The sequence below is a fragment of the Nyctereutes procyonoides genome, unplaced genomic scaffold, assembly GCF_905146905.1.
Source record: "Nyctereutes procyonoides isolate TBG_1078 unplaced genomic scaffold, NYPRO_anot_genome, whole genome shotgun sequence".
NCBI lineage: Eukaryota > Metazoa > Chordata > Mammalia > Carnivora > Canidae > Nyctereutes > Nyctereutes procyonoides.
Window position 1 is genome coordinate 23690612 of NW_026575036.1, and position 12804 is coordinate 23703415.

A 12804-nucleotide genomic window follows, 5' to 3' on the forward strand; every position below is an offset into this window, starting at 1 on the left:
AGTGTCAGCTTTGCTTTTTTTCTTGTTTTATTTTGCTACATTATTCAAATTGTGGCTTTTCAGAAATCTAATCTTTTTTGTGGGAGTCTAATTAAAATTAGATAATATTATCTTTAAATCCCCTAAAACCTAGACATACATAGACATTATTAGTACATAATGATTAAGATTCCGCTGGTCAGAGAGTAATGAGTGAAAGAGGATTCCACTCTTAGCCACATTGTCTTACATTGGATGAGTTACCATATGGACTATCCAGTAATGGAGTGAGCAAGGGAGGGAGGAGGAAGTGTGGATCTATAAATTAAATGTCTCTCCCTATTGGAGTATTTTGTTTGTGTACCCCATTTTCAAGGGTACTCTTCTCCAGAAGCAAGTACCCTGGGTCAAGTTGAGGTATAATATTCTGAGAAAACCTGTATTGGAAGGTAGATAGCGAAGCCTTTGTTTTGTATGGTACAACCAAGGTGGCCATATGAGACATCTAAAAGCAGCAGTATTCTAGAATTCTTCATTAATTAACTTTTTTTCAATGAAGCATAGATGCTTCATTTTATTAAGTAACCTTTGGCATCCATTGTTTAGATAATATTCTTTTCTTGATCTATAAGTGAGAATAACTTTATAAAATCTTTAGTACTGAACTATTTATTACTGGATTTTTGTAACAAAGTCTTGATATGTGTTTATTAACATATATTAATAGATTGCTTTTTCCAATTTTATATATATAGTCTTTTTTTTAATCTGTAGTTTTTATAAAATTTGTCAGATTTTACTGGATTACAGTTATCAGGGAGCTTCTAATCTTTTTCCTATAATTGGAAACATTTTATATAGCAACAGAAATACTCGTTTCATTTGAAACTTTGAAATAACACTACTTTTTTCATGTTTTAAGATTTTTTTAAATTATGAAATGTATACACACAAAAACTCTAATAATATAGGTTTATCCACGTGAAAACAAAAACCAAAACGAGAACAATAAAAGTCTACTAATACCTTTGAAGCTGCCTGTTTCTTTCCTTATTGCATTTCTCTATTAAGGGATAAACCCTAATTAATTAATTTATTTATTCTTAAAATTATTTTTTTTCCTAATTTATTTTCTAAGTGATAATTGTTATGTGGCTTTTTGTGGTTTTAGCACCCACTTGTCTATTGCTAAAAAATATATTTAAAATTTTGTCCTTGTTTATGATTTATGTAAATGCAATCATGTAATCTTTGGAAATGATTTTTTTTTACTTCACAATTTGTTGGTGATGGCTACTTGAATCGCTCCCATGTTAGTTTACTATTTTTCACTGCCATATAATATTTCATTGCATGAATGTGCCACAGTGTTTTTATTTATACTATCATTAATGAATATTTGGGTTGTTTCCAGTTTTTACTGGGCTAATATGCCTAAGAATGTAATTAGCCGCATCACAGGGTGATCTTTCTTTTCTCTTTTTCTCTGCATATTATATACATTAATATTTTTATATCTCTATAGTGATTTGGAAAGTAATTAGTCTGATTTTAATTATGCTGTTAAACACTTGGAAAAAGTGAGAAACACAGCTAAAAACATATTTTCCTTAATTTTAACAATGAAAATTAACCCATCTTGTTCAGTCTTTATAGGCAACAGAGTACAGTTTTAATACTCCTCCCACTACTTCTTTGTCTTTTAAAAAGTTCCTGAACTTCATATCAGGAGTATTTTTTTTTCAAATTATTTTAATAGTTCTGTATTTTTATGTTCTTTCGTAACCAGTGGCATTTGTATTCTCTTTTGTAAAGTAATAGTTATGATTGAGACTGATATTTTAAATGGTTTTGGGCATGTTATCAGTCATCTGCGTTGCTATTTAACTATTTCTTAATTTTTATTAATCTATCTATTAGAGTATAGTTTTTTTAAGAGATTTTGTGTATTTGAGAGACAGCAAGAATGAGAGCGCACACGTGCGAAAGAGAGAGAGGGCACACAAAGGGAGAGGGAGAAGTAGATTCCCTGCTGATCAGAGAGCCTTGATCCTATGACCCTGGGATCATGACCTGAGCTGAAAGCAGATGCTTAACCAACTGAGCCATCAAGACACCCCTCCATTAGAGTATAGTTAGTTGACCCTTGGACAACATGATTTGAACTGCACAGGTTCACTTATATGTGGATCTTTTGTACAGTACTATAAATGTATTTTCTCTTCCTTGTGATTTTCTTTTTTTTTCTTTTTGTTTTAAGATTTTATTTATTTATTCATGAGAGACACAGAGAAAGAGGCAGACATAGGCAGAGGGAGAAGCAGGCTCCTTGCAGGGAGCCAATGAGGGACTTGATCTCCTGACCTGGAATCTACGCCTTACGCCAAAAGCAGATGCTCCACTGCTAAGCCACCCAGGCATCCCTTCCTTGTGATTTTCTTAATATCATTCTCTTTTCTCTGGCTTATGTTATTGTAAGAAAACAGTATATAAAACATATACAAAATGTGTCAATGTACTGTACATGTTATTGGTGAGGTTTCTGATCAACAAGCTATTAGTAATTAAGTTTTTGAGAATTCAGAAGTTATATGCAGATTTTTGACTGTATAGGAATGAGTGCCCCTAACCCCTGCATAGTTCAAGGGTCATTTGTACTTAATTTGAGTGGTATTTTTTTCCATGGGCTATGTGTTGCTATATCCTGAGTCCTTGCATATCTTTACAAATGAATTTCAATTGTCTTAGCTGAGCAACATGATTACGTAGGGATTTCTTATGAAATAACTTTCCTCCCCCCAGTTCTAATATTTGCTTGTTATCTTCTAGCTGTTAATTTTGAAGAGAAATCAAAGTCTAGTCCAGCTGTTCTATGTAACTTTTGGGGAGTAGCAGTCATTCTGAATATTTCTAGGAATCTTTATCTTTGAAGCTTAAACCTTTTATCAGAATATATCTGATTATTTGTCCCTTTAAATTAATTTTTGCTTGGTGGTCCATGTACCCTGAGATCCCAGCTCCAGGGAGCTTTTTGATGTACATATTACATATTTTAGCTTAAATTCTTTTATTATGCCAGTGATTATCACTTCTGTTCCATTTATTCTGGTCTTTCCTTCAGGACCAGCAGGTATTTTTTCTTGTCTTTTTTGTTCTTTGATCTGTTTGATCCCCTGTTTATCATATATCTCTCTCATTTTTATCCACCAGTTTCATTAGTTCTTTTTTCCATATGACAAGTTTCTCAAGCTTGTCTTCTGCATTACCCAGGTTATCTTCTACATTGTCATATCATTCTTTCATATCCTCCTTTTGAGGGGATAATCCTGGTCAAAGAAATTTCATTACTTTTATAGTTTCCAAGTCACCACATTTGATTTGTGCCTGGTGTGTTTATAAAGCATATCTATCGAGATCCAGTTGCTTGAAAACACTTGATGACAGCCTTTCTATGCTTATGCTTTTCATAGGTGCCCCGCACCCCTGAGGTCTTTGGGTTAATCTTGACAAAGAAGGTGTAGGTGAAATTTATTTTAAAAACTTTTTTAATTTAAATTCAATTTTAATGTATCGCATATTATTAGTTTTGGAGGTGGAATTTAGTGACTCATCATTTGCATATAACACCCAGTGCTCATTACATCAAGTATTCTCCTTAATGCTCATCACCCAGTTTACCCTCATCCACCTCCCCTCCAGCAACCCTCAGCTTGAGTTTCTTATGGATTATCTTCCTCTCTGATTTTGTCTTCTATTTCCTTCCCTTCTCCTATGTTCATCCTATATGTGGAATTTTCCTAAATTCCACATATGAGTGGAATCATATGGTATTTGTATTTCTGACTGACTTATTTTTTGTAGCATAATACCCTCTAGTGCCATCCACATTATAAAATTTCATTCTTTTTGATGGCTGAGTGATATTCCATCGTATTTATATACCACATCCTCTTTATCAGTTCATCTGTCAGTGGACATCTAGGCTCCTTCCATAATTTGGATATTGTGGACATTGCTGCTATAAACATTGGGGTGCATGTACCCTGTAAGGTGAAATTTATAAAGGACTTTGCCTCCCTGCAGTACCACTGAGCTCAACTCAACTTTATAGAAGTTCTTTTTTAGATAACTGATACTCTGGCTCCCATTATCAGACACATACTCACTTTATATTCATTTCTTAATAGCTGAAGGAAATCTAAATGAACTTTCTTTTATGTTTTCTGGCCTAGGATATCCTTCACTTTTCACTAGATCACATTAGTGTCTTAAAGAAGTGTTTTGCAAGTTACTCTTGTGGATCCTTGAAGTTGCTTTTAATGAACCAGAAATTCTAAAAGTTTTTAACTTACAAATAATGCTGTATTCCTCTATTTTTATTCTTTAGAGGTCATCGCAATTAGATTTAAGGGAAGAAATGAATATGTGTCCTTGAACTGTCATCTTTAGCTAAAAACATTTCAAAAAGTTGCTGTATTGAAGTGTTCCCAATCATATTCATTTGATTCTTTTTCTAGATCTAAGAATAATCAAGAGTTTTCTTGAATGTTGCTGTGGTTGTTAATGTTAATTTCCAAGAATTCTACCAAAGTATTTACAGTTGAAACTATATCTGGGAATTGCTTTAAAATAATATGATAGAGGATTGTGAAGATAATTGCATATAGATTTGGAATTTTATATCGTGAAAGTTATTTTTAATTTTCCAAGAGTTTAATTTCTTTCTTAGAAAAAAAAACTTTCTTTGAATTGCATTGTGGTTAGAGAACGTGCCCTATATATTTAATCTGACATTTATTATGGTTTTCAGTGTGAATTGATATATGACCAATTTTGTAATTTCCATGGAGTTTTGAAAAGAAATTCATTATATGTCTAATAAATCAATCTTACCAGTGATTATATTCAAATTTCGTACAACCTAATTTGTTTTTTTGTGTACTTAATCTGTCAGATATTACAAGAGGTTAAATTTTCCCGTATTCATAATAATACTGCCCATATTATTTGATGCTATTTTAAATGGACTCTTAAGCCACTACCCTGCATTGTATTTGTATTGGTCACATTTATTAAGGTTTTTAATTAAATAGTACCATTTAAAATAATTTCTCTATTATATGCCATCTGTTCATAATTGCCTTCCTCTATATCTGTAACCTGTGACATAGAGGCTACCATAAATAAATTAATGCTAAGTTGAAGAAAAAGAAGATAAAACTCATCCCACCTGAATCTGTTCCTATCTGGATTGCAATATTTTACCAGTGTTGAGTTAAATATGTAGTGTAGTAGGCAGATTACTGTATGAACTCAGTAAATACTTACTTGATTAATATATTAAGTATTCAGAGTGATGTCATTGACTTTGAGAAGAGTGAAATGTACAATCTAGCATTGTAATTTAATGAGTGAACACAAAATATTCTTCGGTGTATAAGCTCAAGGTCGTGATAGAGAAATCAGAAAACTTAAACTTTGAAATGTAACTCTGTATTTTAGTTGCTTTCTTTTATCTGTTATTACTTTTTAGTTTTCAGAAGTATATAACTCCTTTAAAAGCCAAAGACTTTGTGCTTGTTTATTGAGAGAAACAAGAGATCAAAACTGGGTGCCAAAACTTTAGTTGAACTAAGAAGAAAGGTTGAGTCTTGGTTTGAAATATTTAATCATGACAGAACAAGTTGTGGTCCTCAAGCCAGGAACATAAAAATTTCAAAAACCTTATTAATTTACCTAAATCACAGATTTTGGGGGAGTGGAATTAAAAATCTGTTTGGAGGAATAGGGTAGAATGTGTCAAGGAACCGGAGGTCATATTTTTAAGATTTTAAGAAAATTTAAATTATAAAGGATTTCATGTATATAATACACTGTTTATTAATGAGTATATAGGGATTGTGTTATTGTCAGGCACTCTATATTGCACTCCAATTTGGGTATTTGGGAGGGAAAAATCATATTTATGGTCCTTCTTTAGTAGTAATACTGTTTTCTCTCCTAGCTGTAATAAAAAACACAAATTTCAAATCTGCTCTGCTCAATTATCACTAACAAATTTATAGAAAGTATCATAAACATATTAATAATGGAAAGTTTTTATTTTAAAATTATTTTGTTATTTTTATTATATTTAGATAAAAATTATTTAATAAAAATTATTTATCTTTAGTTTGTTTTTAACCTTTCCACAAGGAGTTCCGTCAATTCTGAAAGACTATACTCTAAAATACCTGTCAGTACTATTGCCTGATTGATGTAGATAATCCCTCATTTGCAGAAAATATGTCACGTAATTTTTGAGCAGGTGTTTGTATCTATAAATTTATATATACTCTTCTTTTTTATGATATCTGCATTAGAAATCCAAAAAGAATCGGCTTGATTTATTTACCTATTTAAGTCCATTGTGGGTCTATCTTGGAGAGAGACTGCTTCTTTTTAATCATCCTTTTGTTTTGTTTTATGGCTTTATACTGTAAGTCTGTATGCTGGGGGGACATCTCCAGGATCAGGGTGAAATGTGTGCAGCTGCATACTCTCCTCAATGTTCAAAGGTTATATCTGCATGTATGTCTCTACTTTAGTATGCTATGTCTCCAACAGTAAAGAAAAATGTTGGATTCGTTAGCTAGCAAACTGCCAGCTAGGAAAGAGTTCCTTGCTCAAATTGAGCTTATATGGAGAATTTAGAAGGAATGTTGAGGGACAGTTTAATTCCTTTCCAGGCTCAAAGATGTGAATTATTGTCCCTTGTAAAACTGAAAGGGTAAAATAAGGAATGGTAACGATTTTCTATGTCATTAGTTTTTATATTTGTAAAATTATAGTTTCCATTTATCCCACCTTGAAAGTTAAGGTTTGGTGCTCAAAATAATACTTCTGAAATCATCGTATATCTTTATTGATAACCCCCTTTCCTCATCTCAGCTGTCTATAACTAAAAAGGAAAGGGGTGGGTAGCTGTAGGACTTTGAAAATAGCTACTAATGGGTTTGGTACCTGCTTGGATCAGGAATGGCTAAAGAGATGATCTGTAAAATAATCAAATCTAGATCTTTTCTGTGGTAAATATAAGTCCTAATCAGCTCAGCTTCTAATCTGTGAAGTGTAGTAACAAGTTTGTTAGCTACAGTGTTGTATTTGACAAGAGTTTGACCTGTTTCCCTATTTTAAAAGTTCACTTGGAAATCTTCTTATAAACAGGTAGGTTGAGAATTCAGAAATCTAATTAATGTCAAGAGGATTAATCAGGGGTGCCTAGATGGCTCAGTCGGATGAGCATCCAGCTTTTGATTTTGTCTTAGGTCACATCCTCATGGGTAGTGGCGTCCAGCCAGCATGGGGCTCTGTGCAAGGTGAGGAGTCAGCTTAAAGATTCTCTCCCTCTGCCCTTCCCCTCATTTGTATGCTTGCTCGAGTGCTCGCGCTCTCTCTTTCTCTCTCTCCATTCCTCAAGTAAATAATCTTTTTTAAAAAAGAGGATCGGTATGCCTGGGTGGTTCAGTTGGTTAAGAGTCTGCCTTTGGCTTGGATCATGATCCTGAGGGTCCTGGAATCAATCCCTGCATCAGGCTCCCTGCTCAACGGGGAGTCTGCTTCTCCCTCCCTCCACTCTCCTCCCCTATCTCCCCTATCTCATGCATGCATGTGGGTGTGCCCTCTCTCTTAAATAAATAAATAAAATTTTAAAAAATTAAAAATTAAAAACAGAATTAATCATACCCAGTAATGGTAATACAGTAGGGGATATAGGAACTATCTTATAAATTAGTTAAAATACATTAGGCCATCACTTTTGGATGGGAATTTATTTAGAACGAGCATACCATTTCCAATGTCTGTCCAGAGAAAAATATTCAAATAAATGCACAGATTAAGCTTATTGCTGTTGCATGATTTGTAACAGCAAAAATCAAAACTGAAAGTAGTTAAGTATATCATTAGAGATCTAGTAAATATTTATGTATGAATAGGGTCAAATATTATATAGCTGTTAAGAAAAACTGAGGCAGTATTAATGTATTGACATACTTAGATCTCTAAAATATATTGTAAATAAAATTAGGCACAGAAAATATATGTATTCCAGTATGTACATGAATCTGGTGAGTGGTTATCTCCGGTGATTGAGATTGAGCGCGACCAAAGGTTAGAGAACATCATTTTCACTTGGCTTTTAAGTGACCATGTGTAATTTTTTAAATCAGTAAGTCGAATGTTCTCCCATTCATGTACATGGATTTGTTCTTTGATATTACCTAGTTTTGTATGTTTATTTGAGTTAGTGGTCTGTTTTTTTCTAAAAATATAAAAACACTTTAGAAGTATTGCATGATTTTTGTCTGCAGTATCACTATTGAAGTGACTGTTTCACTAATATCAGAGATTTATGGTATCTTATTTTTTTTAATTTTGGGCCTCGGGAAGGAAAACAGATACATGTGGTACAAGTTAAAAGATATGAGATAAGATATAAATCTATTTGTAAAAGTCTGTTGTATTGTTTTTCTATTTCAGTTACCTAGAAAAGTACGAGAAAGTTCATCATTTTGGGGAGGATGATGATGAGGTACCACCAGGCAATCCAAAGCCACAGCTTCCTATTGGTGCAATTCCATCTTCCTACAATTACCAGCAACACAGTGTGTCAGGTAAATATCATTAAAAATTGTCCAGTTATGAATTTGGAAAATAACATCATCCATTGAATTAATTCTTTGCACATGTAACTTTGAAAGACCAACATCTAATTGGTATCAGGGCCTTTTCTGTAATAGGCTGTATACGATTTTTAGTTGCAGGAATTTTCAGAGTTACAAATACCTGTAAATTTCAAGTGAAGTTTTTTCCTTTTTTTTTTTTTTTGACTGATGGTCAGTTTAATTTTTCCTTTTTTTTTTTTTTTTTTGACTGATGGTCAGTTTAATTTGAATAGTTACTAAAATAAGAAGAAAGTCCTGTAGGATTAGAGAGGCCAAGAATACTCAGCATTTACTAGATTTTCTACAATTGCTGGAATTCCAAGCATCGAAATTCCTCAAAAATATTTCTTACTATTTGAGTTTTTTTTTCCCATGGTACCAGGAATAAGATTTTTTTTTTTCATGTAAGTCATTCTTAACAATGGTTATAGAGGAATCTGCAGCTAAAAAGAGCAGGACTAGGGATCCCTGGGTGGCGCAGCGGTTTGGCGCCTACCTTTGGCCCAGGGCGCGATCCTGGAGACCCAGGATCGAATCCCACATCGGGCTCCCGGTGCATGGAGCCTGCTTCTTCTCCCTCTGTCTATGTCTCTGCGCCTCTCTGTGACTATCATAAATAAATAAAAATTAAAAAAAAATTTTTTAAATAAAAAGAGCAGGACTCAAATTGAAAATAATTAGGTTGAGAGTTTAATAAAATGTTATTGAGGCAGAGTAGATGGGGGTTCCTCTGTAGTAGCTTTGAGTGTTGGGACTGTGATGACTAGGAAGAGATCTCAGAAGAAACAAGCCTCTTCAGTCACCAACATTTGGCCTTAAAAAAAAAGGAGATACAACTGTTTTAAGGCTATGTTGTTGATAAAACTTATAATTTTCTAGATAATTTATTCTTCATTGGTTCTAATCCCAGCCTCTTTTTTTTTTTTAAAGATTTTATTTATTTATTCATGAGAGAGAGAGAGAGAGAGACAGAGTCAGAGACAGAGACATAGGCAGAGGGAGAAGCAGGCTCCATGCAGGAGCCTGATGCGGAACTCGATCCCGGGACTCCAGGATCATGCCCTAGGCCAAGGCAGGCGCTAAACCGCTGAGCCACCCAGGGATCCCCTTGTCCCAGCCTCTTAATAGATAATCACTAGATTTTAGCTCTCTCGTGTCAGTATCATTTTATTCTCCATTATTTATTTTCAAAGTTTTTTTCACTTTGAATTTGACTCCATATTTCTTCCTCAACCTGTAGTAAGTGAAAAAACAGAATCTCCTAGAATCTGATCATTACTAGAAGAGGCTTTATCATCTAATGTTTTTGTATAATGGAGATGGGAGTTGGTGATGAGTACAAACCACTTTATTTTTAATACGTAGTTTATTATCCAGGAACCAAGGTTAAATTAAAGGAGAACATTTTAAGTCACCGTGTAGAAAATCTTGCTAATAGTTTAAGCTGATAAAATGGAATGATTTATTAAGTGATACACCCTCTGTTCCTAAAAAGGGCTAATGTGATCATTATTAAATTCAAGGATATTATAGAGGATATTCCTGCATTGAATGAGACATAATTATACTAATGGTCTTTAAGACCATTTGTAGCTTTATATAACTCTGTGTTGTTGCTATATTACAGTAATAGCAGAACTATTCAGTTTCTTGTCTACTGTTATGGCTTCCCAAATTGACCCATTTCTCCTCTTGATCATATTTAAAATGAAATGTTTTCTGGATCTGTTTTTTCTTTCCTTTCCTTCCTTAAATTAGAAACTGATTACCTCAAGAAAAAAGATGTGAAATATTTCTGGTATTTCAGAAACCTAATGAAAGTCATTGATGGAGTTATACAAGTTAAGGGAATAACAGAATTGTTTAACTTGGTGTTAGAATAACTCCTTTCTGATATTCTGTCATATATATGTCTTCTTTTTTTATTATTTATTTTTAGAATAAGTTTTTTAAATTTTATTAAGTTCAGTTAATTAACATATAATGTATTACTGGTTTCAAAGGCAGAGATAAGTGATTCATCAATCATATAATACCTAATGCTCATTGTATCATGTGCCACCCAGTTACCCTGCCCCCCGACCTCTCTCCCTTCCAGCAATCCTCAGTTTATTTCCTATGATTAAGAGTCTCTTGTGGTTTGTCCCCGTCTCCAATTTCATCTTGTTTTATGTTTTCCTCTCTTCCTTATGATCCTGTTTTGTTTACTAAATTCCACATAAGAGTGAGATCATATGGGATCCCTGGGTGGCGCAGGAGTTTGGCGCCTGCCTTTGGCCCAGGGCGCGATCCTGGAGACCCGGGATTGAGTCCCACGTCGGGCTCCTGGTGCATGGAGCCTGCTTCTCCCTCTGCCTGTGTCTCTGCCTCTCTCTCTCTCTCTCTCTCTCTCTCTCTCTCTCTCTGTGTGACTATCATTAAAAAAAAAAGAGTGAGATCATATGATAATTGCCTTTCTCTGATTGACTAATTTCACTTAGCATAATATCCTCTAGTTCCATCCACATCATTGTAAATGGCAAGGTCTCAAATTTTTGATGGCTGAGTAGTATTCCAGTGTGTGTGTGTGTGTGTGTGTGTGTGTGTGTGTGCGCGCGCGCACACACCACATCTTTATCCATTCATCTGTTGATGGCTGTTTCTGTTATTTGGCTAATATGGACATTGCTGCTATAAACATTGGGGTGTATGTGCTCCTTTGGATCACACTACATTTATCACTTTGGGGTTAATACCAAATAGTGCAATTGCTGGGTCAGCTTTATTTTTAACATTTTGAGGAACCTCCACAGTGTTTTCCAGAGTTGACTGCACCGGCTTGCAGTCCCACCAACAGTGTAAGAGGGTTCCCATTTCTTTGCACCTTGCCAACATCTGTCGTTTCCTGACTTACTAATTTTTAGCCATTCTTGAGCATTTTTTCATGTGTCTAAAGCTCTTTATAGATTCTGGATACTAGCCCTTTATCTGATGTATCATTCGCAAATATCTTCTTCTATTCTGTAGATTGCCTTTTGGTTTTGTCAGCTATTTCCTTTGTTGTACAAAAGTTTTTTATCTTGATGAAGTCCCAATAGTTCATTTTTGCTTTTGTTTCCCTTGCCTTTGGAGATGTATCTAGCAAGAATTTGTGGCTGCTGAGGTCAAAGAGGTTGCTGCCTGTGTTTTTCTCTAGAATTTTGATGGATTCCTGTCTTTCTTTTAGGTCTCTTCCATTTTGAGTCTATTTTTGTGTATGGTGTGAGAAATGGTCCAGTTTCATCTTCTACATGTGGCTGTCCAATTTTCCCAACACCATTTATTAAAGAGACTTTTTTTCCAATGGATACTTTTTCCTGCTTTGTCAAAGATTAGTTGACCGTAGAGTTGCGTGTCCATTTCTGGGCTCTCTATTCTGTTCCATTGATTGATGTGTCTGTTTTTGTGCCAGTACCATACTATCTTGATGATTATAGCTTCGTCATAGAATTTAAAGTTGGAATTGCGATGCCACCAGTTTTGGTTTTCCTTTTCAACAATCCTTCGGCTATTTGGGGTCTTTTCTTCTTCCATACAAATTTTAGGATTTTTTGTTCCAACTCTGTGAAGATTGCCCATGGTAGATTGATAGGGATTGCATGGAATATATAGATAGCTCTAGGTAGCTTAGACATTTGAACAATATTTATTCTTCCGATCCATGAGCATGGAATGTTTTTTCATTTCTTTTTGTCTTCAATTTCTTTCATGAGTGTTCCATAGTTTTCTGAGTACAGATCTTTTGTCTCTTTGGTTTTGGGTACAATTGTAAATGGGATTGACCCCTTAATTTCTCTTCTGTCTCATTGTTAGTGTATAGAAGTGCAACTTACTTCTGTGCATTGATTTTTATATCCTGCCAATTTGCCAAATTTTTATATGAGTTCTAGCAATTTTGTGGTGGAGTCTTTTGGGTTTTCTGTATACTGTATCATGTCATCTGCAAAGAGTGAGGGTTTGACTTCTTTGTCGATTCAGATGCCTTTTATTTCATTTTGTTGTCCTACAGAATATTTGTAACTACATCTTTTCTTTTTACTTTCTTTGTAGGTTTGGACGAATGTGTGTGTATCACGAGACATTTATATTGTTAATATTAAGA

General features: G+C 34.2%; 1 protein-coding gene across 2 annotated transcripts in view; it reads left to right on the forward strand.

Moving 5' to 3' along the window:
• Window positions 1-12804, forward strand: part of ARID2 (AT-rich interaction domain 2) — a 168966-nt gene that overhangs the window by 76112 nt on the left and 80050 nt on the right. For both annotated transcript variants that reach the window (XM_055318625.1, XM_055318626.1), the window contains exon 4: window positions 8500-8633. In XM_055318625.1, coding sequence (XP_055174600.1) covers window positions 8500-8633 — 134 coding nt within the window. The remainder of the gene's footprint in view (window positions 1-8499; window positions 8634-12804) is intronic.